The 25393-nt window shown below is 40.8% G+C and overlaps 1 protein-coding gene across 2 annotated transcripts in view; it reads left to right on the forward strand.

Annotated features, from left to right (window-relative positions):
• SLC9A7 (solute carrier family 9 member A7) overlaps positions 1–25393 on the forward strand; it is a 69468-nt gene that overhangs the window by 23063 nt on the left and 21012 nt on the right. For both annotated transcript variants that reach the window (XM_058824238.1, XM_058824246.1), the window contains exons 2-12: positions 9713–9912; positions 11186–11263; positions 11934–12010; positions 12644–12756; positions 14030–14135; positions 14423–14564; positions 17822–17927; positions 18278–18366; positions 18480–18593; positions 20945–21056; positions 22410–22563. In XM_058824238.1, coding sequence (XP_058680221.1) covers positions 9713–9912; positions 11186–11263; positions 11934–12010; positions 12644–12756; positions 14030–14135; positions 14423–14564; positions 17822–17927; positions 18278–18366; positions 18480–18593; positions 20945–21056; positions 22410–22563 — 1291 coding nt within the window. The remainder of the gene's footprint in view (positions 1–9712; positions 9913–11185; positions 11264–11933; positions 12011–12643; positions 12757–14029; positions 14136–14422; positions 14565–17821; positions 17928–18277; positions 18367–18479; positions 18594–20944; positions 21057–22409; positions 22564–25393) is intronic.

The raw sequence follows: 25393 nt of genomic DNA on the forward strand, positions 1-25393 counted from the left end.
TCAGTCAGGAAGGCAGAAGTGCTGTGAAACTGTTTGTGCACTGCAGGTTGTGGCAAAAGTAATTTGCTGACTTCTGCAGTTGGTACTAAAAAAGTGCTTCAATTATGAGCTACATATGAAAAGAAGTAATAATAGATTCCTTTGCTCCTCTGGACACTGTCCATAAGGTCCTAGAAGAGCATTTGCCAGCTTTTTTCAGTTCAAAGCAGATATAGTGGGATGGATGTTAGAGCAGCTGTCCAGTGGGATTGACAGTTGTGGTGTGGCTGTGAGAAGGCCACGGTCACTGAAGTGCCTGTGCTCCCAGCAGTCACCCAGAAAGGAGAAACAGGAAACATGTGGCTTCTTGGTCTGCTTTGGGACATATCTGTAAGGGGCAGGTTGCTTCTATGAGATAGGGTAGATCTTCTGTTGGACTGTGTGTGTTTGGATGCTGTAATAACAAGGCTTCTATGGTCAGACATAATGATCACAGAAAGCCAGAGTCGTCATCTTACTGCTATTTCTGTCTTCTGGGTCAGTACATTTCTCTGTAAGCCACAAACCATTTTATCTCCACTGAGAGATGGTTGCTTTTCTGCCCACAGCTACAGAACATGGGGCTTGCCTCAGCAAAAAATATTTTTCTTGAAAATTCAGTCAACTTGAAACCTTTGTCCCCTCTCCATGTAGAAGGTGGTGTTGTTAGTAACTGGAAAGGGCTTGGTGAAAAAGATCTTTGGGAAGAGAAGTACTGGAATGTTTTCAGTTGTCTCAAGGAGAACTTTTCTGGTACACATTTTATTTCATTCACCTTGCTCAAATTTCTTCTTGTCCTTGTCCTCCTAAGACTTTGTTTTGGCCCCTGTCCTAATCAGAAGTTCCCAGAAATGGTTTTTAGGATGAAAGCCTCCACACACATCAGTTACCTTCTACAAATGAGCAAAGGCCTGAGGAGGCAATGTCAAAATGTTCCTAGTAAAAATCCAGACCTATCTACACTCCTTGTAGCTATTGTGGGATCTCTGAACCCAAAACTGTACCAAGAAGGATGCAGTTCCTGCCCCTTCCCCCCTCCTGCTCGCCTTCAGTCAAATCTTCAAAATTAAATGACAGTGTCAGGAAAGAGATTGTTGCTGCTTAATGAGTTTCAATTGGGTTACAGATTGAAGCCTGACTCCTTGCAATGACAGATTAATAACTCCTTCTGCTGAAGCTTTAGGAGGGGGGATAATTATTTTCTGGGGCTTTTCTTTTTTTTTTTTTTTTTGTTTTTTTTTTTTGTTTTTTAACTGGAAAGCTCATTTCTTGCTAGTGCCTGAGCCAGGTGCTATTACTGTAAATCTTTTTGTAATGAAAGACTTGACAGTATTATTTTTCAGACTCTGATGAACTTGTGGCCTCCTATTTGAGATATGCTGAGTGTTCTAACATGCAAATGGAAGAAAAAGCAGTCACTGAACACAAGGATTAAATAGAAAGCTTTCTGTTATACATAATAAAAACTGCTGCTGGTCCTGCTGCTCTTCTTGGTGCCTGCCAGCATGGTCACTGATGTGCCTGGGGGAAAGAATCTTGGTGTTTGGGGTTTTACTCATCTGGCTTAGAAGTCTGCATTGAAAGAAATGCTTCAGCTCTGCTGCTGCTGCTGCAGGGGACTGGGACCAGTTGCAGTTGGCACTCTGTTAGGGAGTCACTCCCGTGTGAAGGGAGGAAAGGGAGACACAGTGAGGCAGAGGTTGGTGCTTTTGTGATGGCCCATTGCTGCTCACACCTCTAGGAATGTATGTGGTATTGGTACATGTATGGCTTTCACTATTTGGATTTTATAAAAAAGGAGGGAAACTTGAATTTTGAGAAGTATAAAGGCGCTTTTAAGTTGTTATTTATGAAGTATTTAACAGAAAATGCTTTAAATGCTTTAATCTGTGTTGCATGAAACAATGATTATGCAGTAACTAAACTTGAAAACGCCTGAGTTGAAAGCAGATGCAGACTGTAATCTCTGATAATTGCCTGTGCCCTTTATAACTGTGGTATTTTATTTCTAAGTTGAGATTCTCTTTAAATTGGCTTCTGTGGCTTGTCCAAGGTCCTTCACTGAGCCATGGCTACGGCTGGCTCAGGAGCCTTCACTCACAGTCCCATGCCTGGACCAGAGGCCACAGGTGATTAGCACAGGACAGCAGCTCCTTCCAGGGCTGCCTGTCAGTTCAGGCAGTTTGACAGATGCTGTCGGGTTGCTGCTGTGTGCATTTTGTGGGTTTAGGGTTTTTTTTAAATGCTTCTAAACATTTTTTGGTCTTTTCTGAATTTTAGATTCTAAGGGAGAATAAAACTAGCATTTTTTTCTTACTGGCTGTCATTTTGCCACATATTTATTGTCATCTTTCTGTGGCTGCCCTCTTGCTAATAGGGTCTACTCATCCCTCCCAATTATTTGGAACAAACTAATTATTTTGGGGCTATAGCTCTCCTGTGCACATGTAAAGCTGTATGTGAAACTTAATAGTTGTTCAGAAACTAACTTTTGAAATTCCAAAGCAATCTTCTTTTTAAATCTCTTGATACTTGTGTTTTAAATCAGTCTTCTTCTACTTTGAACCTGTTCTTTAACCTCACCATCAGTAAGAATGTGCATTACAGAATAAAGAATACCTGCCTGCCCCTGTAGTTCATAATTTTTTTTAGCCATTTTGCTATACCTGTAAGTATGTAAATCACACAACATAACACAAAATGAAAAAGAACTAGATCCCTACACTCCTGTGAGTTTTTGGAACCAAAGGCTTGTGAGGAGGCACAAGTGCACAGTGCACATATGTCTGGCAGCACAATGCCAGCAAGTTAATTTGATATTTGGTTCTGCACAGTGTGCCAATAAATTTTTGTGTAATCTGTTTATTTAAATTCAAAACTATGCTTAGTTTGGCTTATTTTAAATGTGAATCAAATGCTTATTACAAAGATGCCCTTGATAGCATAGTGCAATGTCTGCCTACAAGGAGGAAGAACTACCCGCTTGTTTATTGTCTTTTAACTTCCTTATCTAAAATAGCCCTGAGGCAATGACAAAGCATGACCTTGAACTTGTTATTCAGAATTTTAGAGTTTGGATATCCTCAAAATTTCTTCTAGACTTCAAGAATTGGCATCCTCTGCCTTCCTTTCCTGTTGAAAAAGGCTGGGTTTAATTTTTTTTTAAATTGAAATGTAGTGAGGATTTAATAATTGCTCACACTGCTGGACATAAACTGCTTCCCATTTTTCAAAGCTTGCATCTTCTGCAGCGGTGTGACCAGCTGGTGAGTGCCACACAGGCAACATTGCATCACTGAGAAAGTAGTTGATGATTAGCCATGCTGAGTGCAAGACAGAATCACAGAATCACAATTGGGTTGGGAAAGACCTCTGAGGTCAAATCCAATTTAGGACCAAATGCTACCCTATCAATGGACCATGGCACTGGGTGGCACCTGCAGCTGTTTCTTAAACACCTTCAGGGATGGTGCCTCCCCCAACTCCCTGGGCAGTCTGTTCCAATGTCTAATCAGCCCTTCTGTGAAGAAATTCCTCCTAATATCCAGCTTCAACCTTTCCTGGTGCAGCTTTAGGCCATTTCCTCTTGTCCTGTTGCTGGTTGCCCGGGAGAAGAGGCCGACCCGCCTGGCTACAGCCTCCTTTCAGGGGGTTCCAGGGAGTGATAAAGTCCACCCTGAGCCTCCTTTCTTCCAGGTTAGCAATCCCAGCTCCCTCAGCTGCTCCTCACAGGATTTGTGCTCCAGACCCTTCACCAGCTCCACTGCCTTCTCCGGCCTTGCTCCAGCCCCTCAACGCTCTTCTTGAAGTGAGGTGCCCACAGCTTGACACAGCACTCAAAGTGTGGCCTCACCAGTGCTGAGTATATGGAAAATGCAGATGCTGTCAGAGGCCTGGGGCTCTGCAGACACTGGTTTAGCCCTTCTTCAAGGGCTTGTATGGTGGTGTTCCTCTGCCTTCCTGTGCAGGGTAGTGCAGTCAATGGCAAGCAAATACAGGTATAGAGAGTGAGTTGCTAGTGCTTCTGGAGATGGTATGTAACATCTGATCTGATTTTTTTTTTATTATACAGTGTTACTGGCTCAGTTCTGGATCAAAAAAATGCTTGAATTATTTTGTACAAGTGTTGAAACTTTGTCAAAAATCACTGTGAAATTTGATGTTCAAAGGATGACACTGTGATAGGAAAAATACTTTATTTGTTGGTGTTTAGGCTATTTTAAGTAAAACTTTGCAAGTGTAATGTCTTGATGCATGCAAACATCCAGAAGAAAAATGATCTATGTGATAAACACTGTGTATTATTATTAGTCTTTCACCTTGAAAATACATACAGGACATTCTTTCACCCTTCTTGCCAAATTTTTTTCAGCTTTGTTTCTTTGCCCTCAAGCTGGTAGAAAGTCCAGTTTGGATGTAGGGAAGAAAAATCTAGACTTTTAAACATAAGAAATCCTCCCCCCCCCCCCCCCACCTCCCATATTCTTTGTGTGTATTTTCAAAAGCTAACAGTATTTTATTCTCTGTCACTGAAGAAACTGGTGTCCAGGTGTCCAGGTACATAAATGTGCTATTCTGCCTCTGTGTGGGCTGCACTAAGGGATGACAAACTCTGCCAAGCCAGGACTGCCTCTCACCACTGACAGTGTTGCCCAGCTTCACAACAAACCTGTCAGTGGTTTGCTGTAGTGTCACTTCCAAAAGATACAACTATTGTATTAAAAAAAAATAAAAAAAATCCCAAGAGAAGTACTAGTAACAAGTGCTTTATGTTGTGTATCACAGTACCTGTTTTCCTGTATTTATGTGGAATTCGCTGGATATCTCCTGATTACTCTTTTGGCTGCTTTTGATAGGCTCAGTTGAGGCCCAAGGCAGGTGGCAAGTGAGGGTGGACTGAGGCAGTAAATGCAGCCCCCTCATATCCTGCTGGATCTCTTTGGCTTTTATGAGGAGGCTTGTTGCTATTTCTTTTGCACTGACCTACTGAGTTAGGAGATCAGCCTGTCATTTAAGCAAAATAAAAACCCAGCTCCAAAGCAAGATAGCCCCCAGACCAGATCCAGAAAGCAATTAAGGTGATTTAGAAGAAATGTTTGCAGTATGAGGTGTCTGTCTGAGGGGTCCAAATGTTCATGGGAAAGACCTTAGGAGGTAATCTTGTCCAGCCCTTTGCTCACAGCAGACCCCCTCAGCTTGGGTTGCTCATGGCCTTACTCAAGGGAGATTTGGCTATAGGCAAGGAAGGAGATGATGCTGCCTTTGTGACAGCTGGTTCTGGTGCTTAGCCACATCATTGTTTTAAAAAACAAGCCTTGCCTAATTTTTTTCACCTACCTTGCAACAAGTTTGTCGCCTTTAGTCTTAATCACTGTGTGCTTTCCAGAAGATTCTGTCCCTCTCTGTCTCCCCAGCAGTAAAATCTGTACCAAGTCTCCCTCAGTTTGGAGGCTGGAGGGGAAGGACCCTCGGCGTTCAGCACCTGGCTCTCTACCAGAAGTGTGTGAAAGAAACTGTATCTAAACAGGTTTGAGCTCAGGGATTGATCCACTCCACTGATTGTCAGATCAAGTTGAATTCACTGATTAAACTGTGTGATGTGGAGTGTGAATGCCCCTGGTTCCTGCAGTCAGTGCCAGCTGGCTCTCCCTGGAACCTCAGGGCAGCTTCAGCAGAGAACTGGGCTGGAAATCACACAGACCACAGCTCTTACCAGATAAAGGCACTCGTGGTTGTGTGTGTCTTTCTGAATTCATGTTCTCACTTCAGTGACTTCTGTACCCAAACAAAACCAAAAGTAAAAATGACATTTTAAATGGTCTATTGTTAGATTGGTGCTCACCAATCCATTTGCATCAAAGGAGGTTTAGATTGGATATTAGGATTATTTTTTCACTGACAGGGCAGTCAAATATTGGAATTACCCAGGAAGCTGGATGAGTAACCGTCCTGGAGGTGTTTAAAAGTTGTGTAGGTGTGGTTTAGTGGTGGACTTGACAGTGCCAGGTTAACAGTTGGGCTCTGGGATCTTAGGTGTTTTCCAACCTAAATGATTCTATGACTATGTCTGAAATCTAATATTTTTCATTATCAATAGTGATTTATTTCAGAAGGGACAAAATATTCCCAGGATTTAATGCTTCACTTTTAGGAATATTTTCTTTGTGTACAACCTGCATGATCAGCATTGTATAGGCAAGATGCTGGCACAAATGCTCTCTATTAAATGTGAGAATGTAAGTCATGCATACAAGTTATTAGGTATCAGTTTTTGAGATAATCCTTCATAAGAGTCTTTGAGCAATGAAGTCAACTTACCCTTGCAATAGCTACCACAACCCAAAACTTTGAAAATAAGGCCCTTCTCAATTTTTGAAGTATTTGTACCCATTTATAGCTTTTTCTGTCTTGTTGCAGTCTTGCAATAAAAGGCAGTGCTGGATTTATTTGGCCTGGAGGTTCTCTTTTAGAAGAGGTAGACTGTTCTTAAGCAGTCAGAAAAATATTTGCTTTTATTCCAGGTTCTCCATAAGCTCTTCAGCAGTAACCCCTCGGGTAGGAGTGACAGAGTTAATATACTGATTCTTCTGTATCTGTTCCTAGCTTCCAGCAGCCATTCCTTGCTTCCAAATAAACAACAGAGCTATACTGAATTTATGCTTATGTTAACAGTAAGATTTATTCTAGGCTTGTCCATTGAAAAATTCTGGTTATCTCTCTATTCCACTTTTGTCCTTCAGTTGCAAAACTCTGATGTTTCAGGAATGGTTGAAATCAAGCATCCAGAGAGAATTATGGAGGATGCCCTGGTCTCTGTATAACACCTAATGGCAGGCAGCTTAGGAGGGCATCCTTCCTGAGGCTATAAATCAGGCAGTTTCTTCTGCCTGAAAAACATTTGGGGTTTTAATTTTTTGTCATCTTGGGGAGCTGATTGAACTCTCTGAACTTTGTTAATGTTGTATTATCAAGTGAGATGTGATGTAGAAATCACATAACAAGTCCAGCAACTTTTTAGTATGTAAAAGATGCAATGTTCATTGGAAAACAGAAAATTCTTCCAAATAGTTTTCTGTGAAGACTTCAAATATTTTTAGGAAAAGAACTAATGACGTTTGTCAAATATGTGCTTTAATGTTTCACTTCAATATTGAAAACCTGTTGGTTTGGGACAACATTATGTATATGGCAGTATGCCTGTATCTTTGTAAAGTCAGGGAGATTTCCGTTCTTCTAATTCATCTTTTGAGCTAACAAATGTCTAGTATTGTGCTGATGAAGCTGGCTGTGGAATTTGTGTGTCTTCCTAGGGCCCCTTTTGTTTTCATATGTGTTTCCTTTAATGACTGAGCTGTGGGTGGCTTTACCCACTTGGCTGCTTCTGACAGCCTTTTGCCTCAGCAAAGGTCCAGGTGCATCCTGCTGCAAGACAGCACCCTGACAGCAGAGACCACGTGTTCCTAAAGTGCATGGTGCTCAGCGTAAAAAACTCATCCATTTTGCTGTTCTATCAATAGGAGGTGAATGAAAATTCCCTGTATCTGTGCTGCTGGGCCGTGGGAGAGTGAGGATATGGGATAGAATGTTTCACTTCAAATGAGAAGTACCAGTTATGAATATAATTGTCATGTGACTGGTATATCTCATTATGGAGGAGAATGTACAAGTGGGTTATAGCTATGTGGGTTATAGTTATATAGTGCAATCACCTCCTGCTCTCAGGTTTCTCTTCCTAATGCAATAGTAATGGGGTTTCCCATCTGCTTTTGCAATGCACTCAGTAAGGGCAGTCTCTGACCCTAAGAAGCCACTCTAAGAAGTGTCCCTCTCTCTATTCTCAGCTGAGTAGCAATATTGAATTGGCTTTATGCCACAGCTATGTATAAGCTCATCTGTACAGTTTTCTTTTTGCAGTCTGATTTACTGCAGGATTTCTGGCTGATGCTGGTTAGATTGATTTTTACCACAGTCGGTCTTCCTGAAGTCTTCTGGGAGTGCAGCCCTTCCCAGCTGTGAGTAGGGTGAGAGCAGCAGAAATCTTAGGCTGCTTGCCTGGCTGGGTTGGTGAAGGGGTCTGTAGCCATAACTGGTGTAGTGAAAGTGGCTTGGAGGTGACTGGCTGTAAATTCACTTTGTGCAGAGCTGTATTTCTGCCTCATCCATCATACATAGCTGCAAAATGCTCTGGCGGTGTTAGGAGATGCTGCTCTAAATCTGTGTATTTAAATTATTAGCCTTGAAATTTCAGTAAGCAGATTTATCTTGTTTAGGAGATCTCTTCCTGTGTTCTCTCTGAGTATGTACTTCCCTTTTCTAAGTAAAATGTCTCTTAATATTCCAGTTCCTTTGGACTGATCATGTTGCTGCTCTGTTCTTAGAGAAGGAAGGCTGGAGATGAGCCTCCCACTAGTGTCACAGCTGCTGCCTGCTGTGTCTTTGTGCATTAGAACAGTTTTGTTAGTATGGACTTCAGGAGAATGAGGTGTGCTCCTTTGGTTGGCTTTTTGGGGGCACAGCTTGGTCACTCTTTGCACTATGTCATAACAATAAGTCTGTTTGGGGTTTTTGTTATGTGTGGTAGATTTTGTTTGTTTTACCTAATTTAATTTTTGGTTACTACCTGTCAGCTTCATTTATTCTCTGGGGAAGCTATGGGTGCAGAGGGAGGGTCACAGGGAGCAAACCCAATGCTGACTATTGACTCATCAACAAAAGCACCAAACATCTATCTTCATCTTGCAGTTGTCTGGAATAAGAATTAAATTGCAGATGATCTTAAGGCAACAGGGAGCTTTTAGTAAGTAGGTATCAATTTGTTTACTTACCAGACCAAAACCACTTTGTTCTTATTTGTTTTCTCTGCGGATGCTCTTTTCTTAGTACATTGTAACAGGAATGGTGCTCAGTTAGAACTTGGTGCTTCTCCAGCCCCCTGGCATTAAGTTAGGAATTATTTTTGTCATTGAGTCTGAAGATTTGTTATTGATAGGATTTTCTGGTTGGATTTTCTCTGCTGCCAAAGTGATTTGTCCTATATTTCTGAATCCCGGATCTCTTATGATTGATCATTTACACCTTATTTTATTTTTGTTTATAGGAAATGTGGAAAATGCTTGCAAATGACATATGGTGGCTTCTTTGTGCAGGTCATGTCTTAGTTTTAAAGTTTGCGGAGTACACAGAAGATTGTGCAACAGACATTGTTTACTTGCCTAGAATTATAAGACTAAAAACTGTGTTCTTGCTGCAGCCATCAAATAATGTGGCAAACATCACCATTCCAGATCAGTTACGGTCATGTGTTTCCAGCAGTCACTGTTTTCTGGCAATAGTGTTTGCTTGGTTCTGTCCTAAGGCAGGTGAGATGTATTTGATGTGTCCTAATGTTCAGCCTCTCATGTGACTGGGGGTTTACACTTTCAAGGGGTGAATGAGGGTGAGGAAGACAAAAACTGAAATGGAGCTGTTTGTTTGTCACTTCAGTCAGGTACCAGATACTTGAGATTCACTGGTAGTTTTGATGTGCTCAGGGCCTCTCTTCCCCTGCAGAAAACTGATAGTAAGAATTGACTTCAACGTGTTTTTGATGCCCATATGGTTGTAAAGTTCATGCACTATCCCTTGGATGATGTTTGAAACTTGTTATAGTGCAGGAGTATCAAATCAGCCTCATGGATTTTTACCTCTCTTCCAGGACTGATCGTTGGGGTGATCCTGAGGTACGGGACCCCCTCCACGAGTGGCCATGACAAACCCTTCAGCTGCTCCCAGGAGGACAGGCCCTTCACCACCCTGCTGGTCAACGTCAGCGGCAAGTTCTTCGAGTACACGCTCAAAGGGGAAATTAGCCCTGGCAAGATCCACAACGTGGAGCAAAATGACATGCTGAGAAAGGTGGGGCTGTACCAGTTCACATGCTAGCTAAGTTCCTCCTTCATCGATGCTTCCCTCCCTCCTCCGTCCTGTTTGCACCTCAGGCAGTGTCAAGTGTCAGTATTCCTGATAGTTACAGCACTTTAATGCTAAATTCAAAAGCACCTTCTATATTATATCACTGCTGGAGAAACTGTGCTCTGTTACATGTATGTGGTCCTTTCCTTAAGGCCTTGGTTGGAAGACTTAATGTATGTTTCTAACATATGTAGAATTTACAGAGACCAGCTGAACCAAAAATAAAAGCCTTGTGCTGCCTTGTATAAATGGAAAGTAAGGAAAATTATAATTTCTTAATGGGAAGTGATTGTTCCTTGTTGTTTTGGTCTTTTTTCCCTAGGGTTTTAAAATCCATTTATTGTCAGGAAATGGTTACTGCTTCCACCCTATAAACGACCAAATGAGGCAGTCTGGTGTTGGAAGTAAAATTCACCTATCAGCAGTTTTTCAGCTGTCTTCTTTGCCTTTTTATTCAGTGTCAGGAATTAATCACCTTTTGTGTGTATCAAAGCTAGACTTTGAAGCGTAGGATTGTGATCTAAAGGTACTTCTTTCTGCAGAGTATGGAGAGAGCTTAGCTGCCTATGTGTATCTGTCTGCTGTAGGTATCTCCAGTTATCTGGAATGAGTCCTGCCCTGGGAGGGCACAGCTGTAGTGCTCAGGCAGCAGGTGAAGAGAGTCTAGTTAGTCCCATAATTGTGAAGGTCTTCTGATTGCATTTTAACTGTTGTTTTTTGTTCTTAGTGTAGTGTAGTCCTTCATGGATATCTAAAACTCCTACTGAAATACATGGAAATTTGATCCAAATTTCTGAAAACTGGTCTTGTGTCTGATTTGATTGGCTTACAATAATTATTCATTGGCTAAATTTGCACAAAAAAGTAAGCTAAAATAGGATTTCATCTGCAGCTATACCAATATCAGGTATCACAACAGGAGAAATCTTCTCTAGCATCATTTCTGCTAGAAATTTTTATTTTAAAATGGGGGAATGTGTTTGGGACTGCTGCCAGATCACGAGTAACCAATGTAATACCTGTTCTTTCTAGATGCTATTTACCAACAGGAGCTGCAGCTTTTTGCTGCCATGTACAAATAGAGCTGGCCAATGTTTTAGAGGCTCAGCTTATCTATTTCATCAACCAAAAATAGTGGTTGTCAGCAAATTAATGAGGAAAAAGACCTAACAATTTGTATATGTCCGTTTCTAATTGAAATTATTTTATTTTTTAGGTTACATTTGACCCAGAAGTTTTCTTCAACATTCTATTGCCTCCTATTATTTTTCATGCTGGTTATAGCCTGAAGAAAGTAAGTGCAATAACTTCTGAGGAGAAGAGATCCTTTTTTTTTTTTTTACTGAGAGATTGCTGATTTGTTCAGGATTGTAGTCTCCTTTCAGGCATTTACTTACAGTAAGAAAAAATCTAATTTCCTCCAGAGATGGTTAGGTCATATTGTTTTAAGAGAAAATACATGTATTTTTGAGTATAAATATATTAAACCTTACTTAATTTTGCTGATTTGTTTTCCTTTGAACTTAGCCAGACATTGATGTCAGTTTCATTTAAAGTAAATGAAGTTCTGTTATGAATTGTTTTGGTCCTTCTCAAATGTCCAAAATGCAGTAAATTATGCTGAGAGGCTGACCTAACCATGAATCCCAGAGGAGATGTGCCAGATCCTTAATGGCAGAAGGGTTCAGATTCTGATCTTGCTTGAGGACACCATGAATTGGTGCAGGTTTCTGTCAATTTGCCTTCTGTCAGTAAGCTACATGTAGAGTCTAATGCATGGCACAGATCTGGTTTATTCAATTTATTGAAGTTAAATTGAATTTACTTAGCAGTAATTGAAATGTTTCTCTGAAATAGAAGTGTGCTTCTGTGTATTGATACAAGTGAAGCAGTGTGCTACATGGTTCTGAATGGGCAATATAGCTTTGCTAAAGTAAGTATATAAACCTCTTTTTCTTGTGCAGAGACACTTTTTCAGGAATTTGGGGTCCATTTTGGCTTATGCCTTTTTAGGAACAGCAGTGTCTTGTTTCATTATTGGGTAAGTGAACTCTGATATCAGTTTCTCTCTACACTAAAGCTTAAGCTGATAAAGCACACTCTCTATCTTTGCCTGCATATGTATATTTTATGTATGTATATACAAACACATTTAATTTAAGCTAGCTGGTCACATTGGTTTGCTTGCCTACAATCTCTTATCCTGCTCATATTACTGTGTCTTGTATATGGATATTCTGAATAATAGAAATCCTGAATTATATTGGTGATCTTGACTTGTGTCTCAAAGAATTTCACTAGAGAAGTAATCTATTATTATAGATTGTTCTTACCTCAGAGTTTTGGCCTGTGTATTGTGTTGGGAGAAATAATACTGAGGGAAATGTTGAGCAGAGAAAACTTGGTGGGAAATGGAAGAAACATGTAGACTCTGTGCTAATTGTGTGAAGATTTCAGACTTTACTTATCGGTTTTATATGATGTCTTCTAGATCATATATTGCTTGAATTGCATCATAGGGAAAAGAGGAAAGTTCAGCTTGGAGAGCTTTCTGCTACACTGAGCTGTAGCATAAATAAGCCTGTCTGAAATATTGTTGCTTGTGCTTTCCCTTGGTCTGCCTGAAATCCACCAGATTGTTTGACTTGGAGTGTTTCATCTTCTCTCTCTTCAGGAATCTTATGTATGGGGTTGTGAAGCTGATGAAGTTGGTGGGTCAGCTGTCTGATAAATTCTATTATACAGACTGCCTCCTGTTTGGAGCCATAATATCTGCCACTGATCCAGGTACCTTGATGAACATTTTTAATAACCTTCCAAAATAACCTAATTGTTAGGATTTTCAGCTGCATATTAACAGGACTCTATTTTCAGTTATCTCATATTAATATCTCTGAACCTCTTCTCTGAAATACATGAAATTCTGAGCATTTTGAGAGCTGTTCTCTGCTGATTTGTGACTGAACTGGCATGACACTATGGTATATTTGGAGAAAATTCTAACTCTCCTGTTCAAATGCTTAAATGTTTTTTGTTAAGCGTGCGTCAAGTTTAGGATGGCAAATAGGTGAAATTATTCCTTTTTCTGGATAGCAGGGCTTCCTTCTTTAGCTACATTGCTTGGGGCTGGGTAGTTTAAGAGCAGTGTTTGAAACTTTTAGCTTCTTTAGGTGGGGATTTTCTGTTCCTCTTTCAAGTAAACTTCATGTTTTATACGTTAAGGCAGAAGAATGCTTTTCTGGCCACATAATTTCAGCTTTTCCCCAAATAATGCAGACATCCTTCAGAGTCAAGCAGGCTCACATTGAAGTCTTCACTTGACAGATCATTTTTTGGGCTTGCAAAGGTCAGGGGCCAGGGTGGGGAGTGCTGAATATGCAGCCTGACATTTAAAGCAGTTTATTTGAGGTGCTTAGTGGTGATTAGTGTGAAAATGGGAAGTAACTCCTGTGATTGAGCTGAGCTCTGAACAGCTGGTGGTTGCATACAAATTATGCAAAAAATCATCATGTGATTTTTGAAGTATGTACATGGGAACAACTTCAAGATCATGGTCTTTCATCTTGGAATTTTCTTGAAAGAATGATTATAAATATTTAGCACTCTTTAAAATTATGTGGAAATTCACACCTGTGGCATAATGGATACTTAGAGGAACACTTAGGATCATTTGTGCTATTTTACAATGGCTGAAATAATAAACCTGTGTCAACAATCTATACAGCTTTTAAAAGCAGGAAGAGCTGTGCAACATTTAGCTTACTGCTTTATATGGAATATATTCTAAAATAATATCAGGGCTTTTGTAGAAAGGCTTTGTCTGCCCCATGCCCCTTGATCATGGGAGCCTTGCAATGAACACTGTGCAGGTGGGAGGACAAAAGAGCCACCTCTTAATGGAGCTGTCCTAAAACTGATAGAGGAATTGCTTACTTGTAGGTAAACATGACTATGGTTTCCCATTTTAATTTTGATCCTGGGTTTTCTTTCTCAAGCTGGAAAGTCTGTTCCACAGCTGATGCAGTCATTGCAGTGTTGTTCTCCTCTTCTCTGTCTGTAGTTACCGTGCTGGCAATATTTAATGAGCTGCATGCTGATGTGGATCTCTATGCCCTTCTGTTTGGAGAGAGCGTGTTGAATGATGCTGTTGCCATTGTATTATCCTCGTAAGTAACTATGGGAATTTCTGCCCTGAAAACACTAAATTGCTTTTGGCATTTGTCTAAAATAAATGCTTTTTCTGAGAAACATTATTTTAAGCTTAAATGGATTGCCTTTTACTGGATTGATAGCCATTGCAAACATTTTCCGAGGCCCCTAAGGCATACACAGGCCAGAATGACACACATGCCTTCAGCATGGGACTGTCTCCCTGTAGCTCAGGTAGAGCTGTTACAGAAAAAAATCTTTCCTGATGCCACTTCTAAATTGCCATTGTGTTCTCTCTTTCTAGATCTATAGTTGCCTACCAGCCAACAGGTGAAAACACCCATGCTTTTGATGCTGCAGCATTTTTCAAGTCTGTTGGTGTTTTCCTGGGAATATTCAGTGGTTCTTTCATGATGGGAGCCGTGACAGGGGTTGTGACAGCTCTGATATCCTTTTTCATATTTGGTATTCCAGCTGAGATGGCACATGTGGATATTATCAGGGCTTTCCTGTTTCCCATTATAGCAGAATTGACTCTAGCTTGTTTAATTCTGAGTGTGAAGACGTGATCAGTATTCATTTGACTTCTTTTCTATAGAAAGACATTACAGGTACCCACAGAAATCAACCCTTTCCAATAAAACTGAGGCATTGTAGAAGTTTTAGTGATGTTGCTGCAGTAAACCAAAGCTAATAATGTCTGGTTTCTTTTTATGGAGTTATAAAACCTAGTGTTTATTATTAGTCTTGAAAGACATCTCCTATGATAAATGGTATTTGATTCTGCCTTCAGCAAAATCTATCAGCTATTTCTGACCCCCACAGCATTCTTTGAGTCCTGTGTTTAAACTTTTTGCCAGAAATCTGATGTCATACATCTTGGATAAGATTTTATCTCTGAGAGTTTAACTCAATAACATGATGTGCCTTGCATAATCTATTCTGTTCTCTTGATGCTTGTTGCTGTTATTTGTTTAGATCTCAGAGGTGCTTAGCAAGCAATCTGTGTGGGTCTTGTTTTAGGCTCAGGCAGTAGACCTCCAGCCTGACCTTCTCCAGGAGTTATGATGCTTCTTCAGGAGCAAAATGAAGTTTCTGCTTTCTGACAGACTAGTATAGCCATATCTGTGCATGTCCCAGGCTGCTCTGATGTGCCCAGGCTTCTGAACACTGACCTGAAAGGGGTAAAATGTGATGTTCTGCACAACTATCATGAACCAGTGACTCTGAAGCAGTACTGTCTGAACTGTATACAGTGTGCAGATTTTCCTGACACGTCTGCATGATGGAAACCCTCTCAGTACAATGGGGAAGATGTGCTGTTGATGCTTTAATGTTCAGTCTCAGTTCCCAGTCTGATCTGCAATCTATGTGACCCAGAAGCACGATTCCTCCTCTGGCTCTCAGGCTACCAGCCATGCATAGCTCTCACTGCTCAAATGCAGTTGTTGTGGGTTTTGGCTGAAATGCATCCAGATCCAGTTTGTAAAATTATGCTCCTGAAGCAGCAGCCAATCCTTGCTTTTCTTAATGGTTGTGTTCAGGAAGGTGATGTGAGGCTGTTCAGAACAAAGCCTCTGTGGTGGCATTTTGTATATGTGGTGGGGATATTTTTATTTTTGTTCTGTTTCAGTTTTTAGTTGTTCTTTTTCTTAGTTGTTTAATTATCCAACTATTTTCTGTTGGAAACATCCTTAATGTCATGTAATGATGTATAAGCAAAAAAAAAAATTCATCTTACTATTCATAGCTGATTAAAACCCAAAAATTAAGTATTAATTTAATATTTTTATAGCGTGAAGTACCTATACCCGTACCTCTCTGAGTAAGGGAGTCATGCTCTGTCCTTTGAGAATAGATAGAATGCTCAGTTTCCAAATTATGCAGATAATATACAAGGAATTATTCGGGCTTTCAGAAAGTTGTCTCTGTTTGTTTTTTTTTTTTTAAATAGTTAAGTTACAGTACCACATTCTATATTTTTACTAAATTGCAGCATCTGACTGCTTGAAAAGATGTGGAATATAAGGCCATGTCTAACAAATGAAGAAAATAATTAGGAAAAATAAAGAATAATTTAGTTTCAGGTAACATTTCAATTTGATCAATCATATGAAATAATAAAATATTTTTCTTTTCTTGGCTTTCTCTCACCTTGAGATTCCTCCAAAATGATGAGCACAGGTTTTAATTTCAGATTTAATGAAATATTTTGGTGTGGTTACTGATGATAACAGCAAGTTAAACAGTTTGAGTCACATAACTGCCAGAAAAGACTGGAAATAAGGAACTGGTTCTGACAAGGCCTAACTTCAGGGGAACAAGGTTCAACCTCTTCCTCTCCCATGGAGTGACTGTGGCTGTCCAGTTTCCCTAGGCATCCATGAATGTCCCTTGAGCCAGGCACTGGGATTATCTGAGTACTCTGTGGAGAAATGGGTTCCAATTTTTGTTTTGGTGGATGTTGCTGCTTCAGAAGCATGATCTTACAAAATAGCTCTGTTTGGGGGAAGTGGTGGGGAGGAATTCAGCTGAGCTCAGAAGTTTTAGAGGTGGTTTCTGTGCAGAATTAACATCTGTTTATAAAGTATGCTGTGTTTTACATTTGGTGTAATGCCAACATGGAGATTAATTGGTGTTTTATAATGATGCTCTGGGCTTTGTTTGAGAGCAAACTTCTGACAAAGCAAGGTCATGGCTGAAGGTGTGTCTGGAGTATATGTTTGCCCTAGTCCAAGTCAGCAGAGAATGTCAGCAAGAAGTGGGTGTGAGTGGAGAGTTGGCACTGATTGCCTTCATATGAGCTGTGCATAGCTGTTTGCACCTCAGATACAGTGTGTTCAGCATGTACCTGCTGCCAGAGTAGTGCTCAGGAAAAAAAACAACACCAAAAAGGTTCTATAAATAGGTGAAGTGGTTTTTTGTAGTGTGTGAAGAGCTAAATTTAACACTACTGAAGTCTGTTCTGCTTTTTCAGTAGCTGTATGAATTGTTAATTCAGGGTGTGCTTTGATGCTCCTCAGGTTTTGCTCTCTGCTGCAAGATGGACTTGTTTTTCCTTTCCTTTGAAAGACTGAGCTGCTCTGAGTTGGCCTTTTCTCTAAAACACATCAGCACAAGGAGAGGAAATACATTTTGTAGGCAGCAATTGTTTTGCCCTAAAAGTACTGAAGTAGCCACGCTTGCTGGAAAAGACTTATTAACAAATCTGAGAAGAAAAATTCTTGTTGATCTTAGGGTTGCTGTAGTCAAGAACAGCTCTGTAAATTCAATGCTCTGTAAATTCAAAGCATTTTATGCTTTATTTGGAGGTGGGAGTGGGACTCATAATTGAGGTTGGCAGGGTGAACAAAACATCATACCCCACCAATCCCCTGGAAAGCCAAGGCACATACAGTCTAAAAGGAACAGCAGGTCTATATCCCTTCCTTGCTAGCACTTCAAAGGGAACCATGGAATAAGATAATATTGCTTCTAAGAGGTGGAGCCACACTTTATGCTATGGATATGCAACAAAAATAACCAAAACTGATTGTTCCAAGTTGAGTCTGAAGTTTGCCTTGTGGAATTTGCATTTTTCAGCATCAAAAGCGTTTTGTTTTCCAGCAAGCATGGGCTGTTAGTACATAAAAGTGTTTTTCAGAAGCACTGGGAACAGAGAAGCCAAAGGATTTCCTTTTGATCCCTTAACAAGTGACTTAACGTGACAAAGTTTACCAAGTTGCACTGCTTCCCCCTGCTGGAAACGGCTCTCTTCTTCTTGATGTCCTGGAGCACTTTCTTGCTTGCAGAAGCCTGTGGATTTACCGGTGAGTTGCTTGGATTTAAGCGCAGAAGTCCATCTCAGCAGCCATTTATCCTCTTTCTCACTAAAGCTTTTCAATGAGAAATATGTTTGTGCCTAAATTTGGGTTGTTGGGTTTTTTTGCCTTCTGTTCAGTGTTGAAGCTGCAGCTCACTGTGTAGCAAAGGCAATGATTTGGTTCAGACACCATGTCCCTAACCTGGTATCTCACTCACTTGAATCATAAGAGTCAAGACAAGAAGAGTCATAAATCTCAAGGTTAAGAATGATGTATGAATTAAATGGAGCTGTGAAGTGAAAGTGTTGTGAGCTGGCAGTAAACAGGCTGATTTTCACATGTGGTTCTGTTCACAGGTGTGGTGGCTGTCCTCTTCTGTGGAATTACCCAGGCACATTATACATACAATAACTTGTCAGTCGAATCAAGAAGTCGCACTAAGCAGGCAAGGATGTCTTTTACCTTTCTTACCAGTGCATTGCTGTAGTAATCCAAGTACTTTTGTTTTTACAGCATCTTTTTTACTTGCCTTTTAACATGTGATGGTTTTCTCTCTAGCTCTTTGAGGTGTTGCACTTCCTGGCTGAGAACTTCATATTTTCTTATATGGGCTTGGCACTGTTTACTTTCCAGAAGCACATATTCAGCCCAGTTTTCATTATTGGAGCTTTTGTATCCTTTTTCACATTGTGTGAGGTTTCTCTGTTTTCTTATGTGCCCAAAAACTTGTGATGTCTGTTGGCTTTACCAAACAGAGAATGGTGGCTGGTCTAAGTGTTCCTAATGTCTGACAGGTGCAATAATTTGGAGAAAACTCTTTGGTTACACCTTACATCAAAGCCCTAAGCCTCTGTGCCATATAGTTGTTGGCTCTGTACCTGAATGTTAGAAGCCATATAATTTCACTAGATAAAAAAACAAATATGTTTTACTGGGTGCTTTGGCTATTCATAACCAACACTGCTTGTGGTGTTCTTGTATTTGAACTTTGGAGACCTAAAAAAGGATTAATTCTTCACTTCCAGTGGCCCCTTGAGAAGGTAAGGGGCAAACTTCAAATGCATAAAAAGGAATGTGGGTGAATAGATAATCTTAGAGCAATTCCCCAGAGATCAGCATCTCAGGTGATGGGAGGAGAAAGGAACTCAACTGGGGTGCAGACCATTACATGAAAGGTACACAATTAAAGGTTCTGCCATTGTGTCTGGTTCACTTGGCACCTGACTCTCAAACTCCCCAGAACTGAACACGTTCTAATAGTCACACTCATGTAAGCTCTGCATCTTGCCCCTGTTTAAACGGATTGTGTAACTCTCTCCTCACTACATTCCTGGCTGCTCGAAAATTCAGCAGAATTATAAGTGTGCATGAAGAAATGGGAACCAGTCTTCATTTCCCTCTGCTTGCTGTAGGAGTAGGGCTGATGGCAATGGAGGTAAAACCCTGTGAAAGGACATATAAGGATGGCCATGTATGAGATGTACTTATTTTCTCTTCTTTCTACTGTTTTCTGTATTACTCCTCAGGATTTACCACATTTGTATTTATTTTCCTTTGGCCATTTACATTTTTCTGGAACAATGATAAATTTTCTCCTGTGTTGCCTCACGTTCACTTTTCTGACCTAAGAAATGCTCCAGAGCCCTGCAGATATTGGATAAATATATGAACAGAATAGTTACACTTGGTATACTAAAGAATGCAACTTTTCAAGCTTACTGTGGCCTTCCATCTTCTCTCAAGTTGTGCTGTCTGCCCTGGGTTTGTTTTCAGTAGATGTTTCTCTCCCTATTTGCCTTTTAATGCATTTTCCACATCTTTTTCTACCACTGCACTTAACCTCTGTTGTCTCTCGAGTGCTTTTCTACCTTTGTGAGGAGGGCAACTAGTACTAGCACCCGTGTTTTACTCAACACTTGTGGTCCCCATCGAGTTAACAACTTGCAGGGGTGAAATGTAGAGACATCACAGAGTTCTCTAAAGTGACAGGCTGGACCGTAAAGACAGAGCTAGAGCCTCAGCATCCTTGGCAAAATCTTAGCTATTCTCCCTACATACATTAGTCTTGATGGCTTCTGATGTCTGATTTCCTCAAAAGGACTGGTATAGAAGTTCCTTGGAATAGTTATGAGGGTTATTGAAAAAAGTAATAATCAAAATCTGATTTTCCTAGATATACTCCCTACTGACAGTATTGCTTTACTTTAGTTATGGCAACAACCCAGTGGTGTCTAGAGCTCTTAGATTCTCTTTATTTCTTTTCCATGGGAGATGTATTATCCTTCTAATGTTCCCATCCCAGCAGCAAATGAACAGTGTTTCTTTGGCCGTGGCTTGTTGGCACTTTATAGGATTTCAGCCCATTACTCTAGTTTTTCCCAAAATGTTCCTTATACAGTGGAGAGTGTTTTCAGCTTTCTGCTGCTTCCCTGGATGTTTTGCACCACAGTGGGGATGCTTACCACCTCCTGTCATGAATTTCTGCAATACTCTTTCATTATTCTTTTTCAGCATCATTCAAGTGCTGACAAATGGCTTTTGGATTTATATTCTTAGTAACTCTGTACTGGTGTTTGCTAGCCATTAGGATATTTTGCCTCTGCAGGAATCATAATGGGGTGGCCACTTGCTGGTCTTAAATTGGTTTCCCCTCTGTATACAGGGCTGCATTTCTGTTGTTCCAAAACTCAAAATTGCATGGTGCTGGTGATAATTGTTTAAAGTGTGAATTTTCAAAGTAAAGTCTTCATTTGTACAATTGGTCATTTTAATACTAGCTATAATTTTACTGCTCATCTAAAAACTTAGTTATATTAGTAAAAGCTGTGCATTTAGTGCAATCACTTCTGAATGCACAAGTTGCATAAAATTGGGGAAAGTCTGCTTTAGATACACAGCTATAGGAAGAACAATTGACATAATGATGTAAATCTCTCACTAAAACAAAAGCTTCACGTTAAAGCCAGGTACCAAAAACTGCATACCTCAGGAAAAAGAAATCCTTAACCCTGAGCTGCAAACAGGTTGCAATCTTTTTGGGCAGAGCTGCACATATCTACCCTCTCTCCTTCTTGTTGAATTTGGGCAGAAGACATAAGATCAGCTGGAGCTTTCAGCACATGATGATGTTTTCAGGTAAGAGCAAAAATTCTGGGCAATGCAAAAAGTCTTCATTTTAACTGATAAGCAGCTGACTCTGCTACCTTCTCTTTTTGTAATCCACATTCATACATCCTGAAGGGAAGGGTTGCTGATTGATTGTTGCAGCATGCCATCCTGTGTCTTTCAGCCTTTACAGAAAGTGTGCCATGCCTGGGGTGGGTGAAATGCCCCCTGCTCACAGCAGGCAGCACCTGATGGTGGGAATAGAACATTTTCATTTGAAGTGTTTGTGAAGGACACGGGAGAATTGGGATGGATCTCTTCCAAAAGGTTATTTCTAGCTGAGAGGATGTTCACATTGTGCAGAAGCAGATACCTGCAGAGAAAATTGAGGTGTATTTATGGGCACCCTTTCTCATTTAATTGGACAAAGGTATTTGACTTTAATTGCCTTATAATTTCTGTCACAAAGATAACTGTTCAAGTTTGTAATTTAAGGCAAATTATGCATTGTGTGTCTAAACATGTACATCCTCAAGAAGCTCCAGGGATTCCTCTGTACAAAAGAGGATATAAAGAGGATAGAGCCAGGCTATTTTCAGTGGTGCCCTGTGCCAGGCCCAGAGGTAATAATGGGCACAAGCTGGAACATATGAGGTTTTACTTGAACATCAGGAAACCTTTTTTACTATGTCCAAGCATTGTACAAATTGTCCAGAGAGGTTGTGGCATCTCCATTCATGGAGATATTCAAAAGCCACATGGATGTGGAGCAGGGGTTGTTCAAACAGGGGAATTGGACCAGATGAACTCCAGGTGTTCCTTAAAACCTTAACCATCCTGGGATTCCTCTGCATAAGAAGTCTGCAGGTGGTCCAATGCCATGGCTTGTTCTTGCTAGTGAAGTTTCACAACTGGGAGCAGAGGAGAGGCGGAAAGATATAGTTTGCCTGTGATCGTGTAATTAATTAGACTATTTTTATAGCTGATAGAAATGTCAGGTCAAGAACTCACATTTCAATTATGGATTCAACTGGAAAAGTCTGAACTTTTATCTGATTCAGGGAGTTGCTTAACTTACATAATGCTTTGCTGTTGTTCACAACTTGCTTGTTTCTGTCTTCCTTTCCTGTTAGTTTCTGGAAGCATTTACACCTTTTCACAGCACCTGTGGATTCTATAAGTTATAGGAGATGAGGAGAATTACAACATTCTGTTGTAAATTGTCCCAGGGCATAATTTATCAGGGAATCGAAGGAAATTAAAAGCTGCTGGAGCCCAGTGCTTTCTGCCTGACACTTTGTGTGAAGGAGCAAGGAAAGGTGCTGTGCTATCCACAGTCATGCTTGCACTTCTAAAGCTGTGCTGTTTCATTCTTTCTGATAGGTCTCAGGGGAGCCATGGCATTTGCCCTGGCTATACGAGATACTGCCACCTACTCCCACCAAATGATGTTCTCAACAACGTTGCTCATCGTGTTTTTCACTGTGTGGATTGTTGGTGGAGGCACAACCCCCATGCTGTCCTGGCTGAACATCAGGTTGGTATGCAGCTGTGTGCTGGGGTGACTTCACTTTTCAACAGGCAGCTGTGCTAATTTGGCATAGCTCTACAGAGCTTGTTTGATGCTTGCTAGAAGAATTTAGAACATGGTATTTATACATATATATATATATATGTAGGTATTTAGGACATGGTATTTTATAGAGGAAGGTGCTAGTGCAGTCCGGCGAAGAAAATGTTCTGATGCTGCTGGGATTCAGCCTGAAGGTGCCCTGGTGCTCTGCAAGAAGGTATCTAGGTCTATGTCAGTCCAGTAGGATATAGAATAGTGTTGCTTGATAAAGCAGCTCTATATTGAAAAGAAAAAATTAATCTAGTCCCATATAAACTTTATATTGTACTAAGACTGCTCCCTTTCTTTTGGCTCTTCATAATGGGCCTGTTAAGGTTTTTAAGTTCAGTGGATTCTTTACTGGGTGGTGCTAAGGTGAATGTACATTAAACAAAACCTGATGTTATCTAAGCAACTGGGACAAATGGGATCCTGCTGGTCTTTGGGGGGTGTGTTTCATCCTGTTCTGAGGAGATCTGTGAAAATGGTAAGTTGCATGATTATAGACGTCTGGCTATAAATCCTGGCTAATACTTAGTACTTTTGACTGCATGTACTTTGATGTTTGAGACTATTTGTCAAGAGAAGTGCTAGAGAACCACAAATCAATCATTGTTAAAGACATACATATTATAATTTTGGAAGTTTTGGCAGTTTGGGAGACAAAGATAAACAGAGGAGAATTACAACAATACAAGCTGTACAAGCCCTGAGTGCAACCAACCATTACCTGTGCCACAGGGCTCAGCAGTAGGACAGGACTGAATTCCTGCATGTGGCCCAGCCCTTGGCCAGCTGCAGAATCATTCTGAGGTAGCAGCTTTTTTTCCTCCCACCCTCCTCCATCAATACCAGGAAGCATCCCAGATTATGCACTTCCTCTTTTGGCTAATCTAGCTCCATAGTGAGACTCCATAAGCCTGGCTGATGAGCTGGTCCTGCAGGCAGAGAGCACAAACCCCATATCCATTCCAGGCTTATCCCTCGAGGTGGCTAGGCTTGCAAAAGTCATTAGTGTGACCAACAAGGCAGAACAGCTGTAAAGGCTATGGTGGTATTCCTAGAGAAGTAACTACCAAAAGGTAGCTGACTGAAGCATAGTTTTGAGTGTTTTGCTGTAGTTTTAGGGGGAAGTTTACCCATACTTGCAAGTAAGCAGTAATTTTAGCTGTCACTTTTTTGGCGTGGTTGACAGAAAATAAAGGCTTATCCTTCCTTTGACAGGAAAGTTAATACCTTTAACAAGGGAGCTCTACCTAGGAAGCATTTTTACAGCTGGCTCGGTAGGCACTGGCCTGCCAGAGATGCAGTCTGCACCTTCTGGGACCGCAATAAATCAGATTTGTGCCAGGAGGTGGCGGCCGTGTGCAGCTGATCGAGAAAGAAACTCGGTGCCGGTGAGGTACCCTCAGTGGTTAGAACACTTTCTGCTGGGGAAAAAAAAGAAGTAATCCTGATTTTACAGATTTTTTTAAAAGTGGGATAAATTGTTTTCCAGCTGAGTTTTTAAATTATGCCAGTTATCTCTTTTCCTTCCCCTTCTACTCAGTGGAAGGGGTAATCAGGAGGAGATGAAGCTGCCCCAGCCCTGTCCCAGTGCCTCACTCAGCAGCAGTGCACAGTGCTGATGCAGTCCCAAGGCTGAGCAATAGGTAACTTGTCCCTAGGGTGCCTGCTGAGCCTTGGTACTTGCCCATTAAATTCGATTGCCAGAGGCTGGAAATAAGTAGTGAGAACATGCAGGATTATTTAGCAGAAAAGAGGTTATAAGATTAAAGGTGGTTTACTTCCTAGATGAAATGAAGGGATGTAGAAAATTAATGCCATGTGTATGTTGGACTTAAATGTCAGGATTTTGGGGGGCTCCTAAGAGTCCAGTTCTGGTGTGAAGTCATACCCATTGTACCAGGAAGGAAGGAAGGCAGGCAGACTAGTCAGCCATTACCAAATCCTCATGAAGTAGTTGGCCTTTCCTCAGTGTGGAGGCAAATAGAAGGCCATGTCTGGGCAAGTCAGGGGAGCCAGAACATGAAAACCAAAGGGGATTATTTAGGGTGGTGTCTGCATGATTTAAGCAGAGCTGTACCAGGGCACTGACTCCAGCCAGGAGTCTCAGCCTGGCCTGGTGCTCTGAGCTCATGGGGAAGCAGCTGTGTGCATGCAAGGGGAAATGCCTGCACAGGCATCCAGAATTGCTTGGCTGTGGCTTGGAGGAAGAGGCACACGCTTTCTGGCCACACCATTAGCTGTGTAGTGTTTGGGGTACGTGCTTGGTTCTTTACTTACTGTTGGTCCCCTCCCTCCCATGATGCTAAATATTACAAGCAGGTAAAGGGTAGAGAAGTGAACATGAAAATTAAGCTTTGGTACAGTAAAAAGCAGTATAAGGAGGAAAATAGGCAAAAAATACCCTCTGCTTCCTCTTGGTGTTCTGAAAATTTCAGATATTTGGATGAGCAGCATTCTTAGTAGTAGATTTTTTTCATATAGGGTAGGTTACCAGGGACCACTGACCAGGCTTTTATATACAGCTAAGCAAAGAACCTATGGTTTGTAGCAGAGGCTTAACTTCAGTTTACTGCTTAACTGGTTGGAAAAGTGAGGTCACAACTTCAAAATCTGAGTAGAAAAATAAGAGGATCTTGAGATGCTTTTGATTTCTGCTACTTGATGCTGAGAAAATTAAAAACCATCACCAGAAACTGGAGTTAAAGCCATGATATCATGTGTTAGAGTTCCTTCGCTGACTATCAGT

This window comes from Ammospiza caudacuta, chromosome 2, assembly GCF_027887145.1.
Source record: "Ammospiza caudacuta isolate bAmmCau1 chromosome 2, bAmmCau1.pri, whole genome shotgun sequence".
Lineage (NCBI taxonomy): Eukaryota > Metazoa > Chordata > Aves > Passeriformes > Passerellidae > Ammospiza > Ammospiza caudacuta.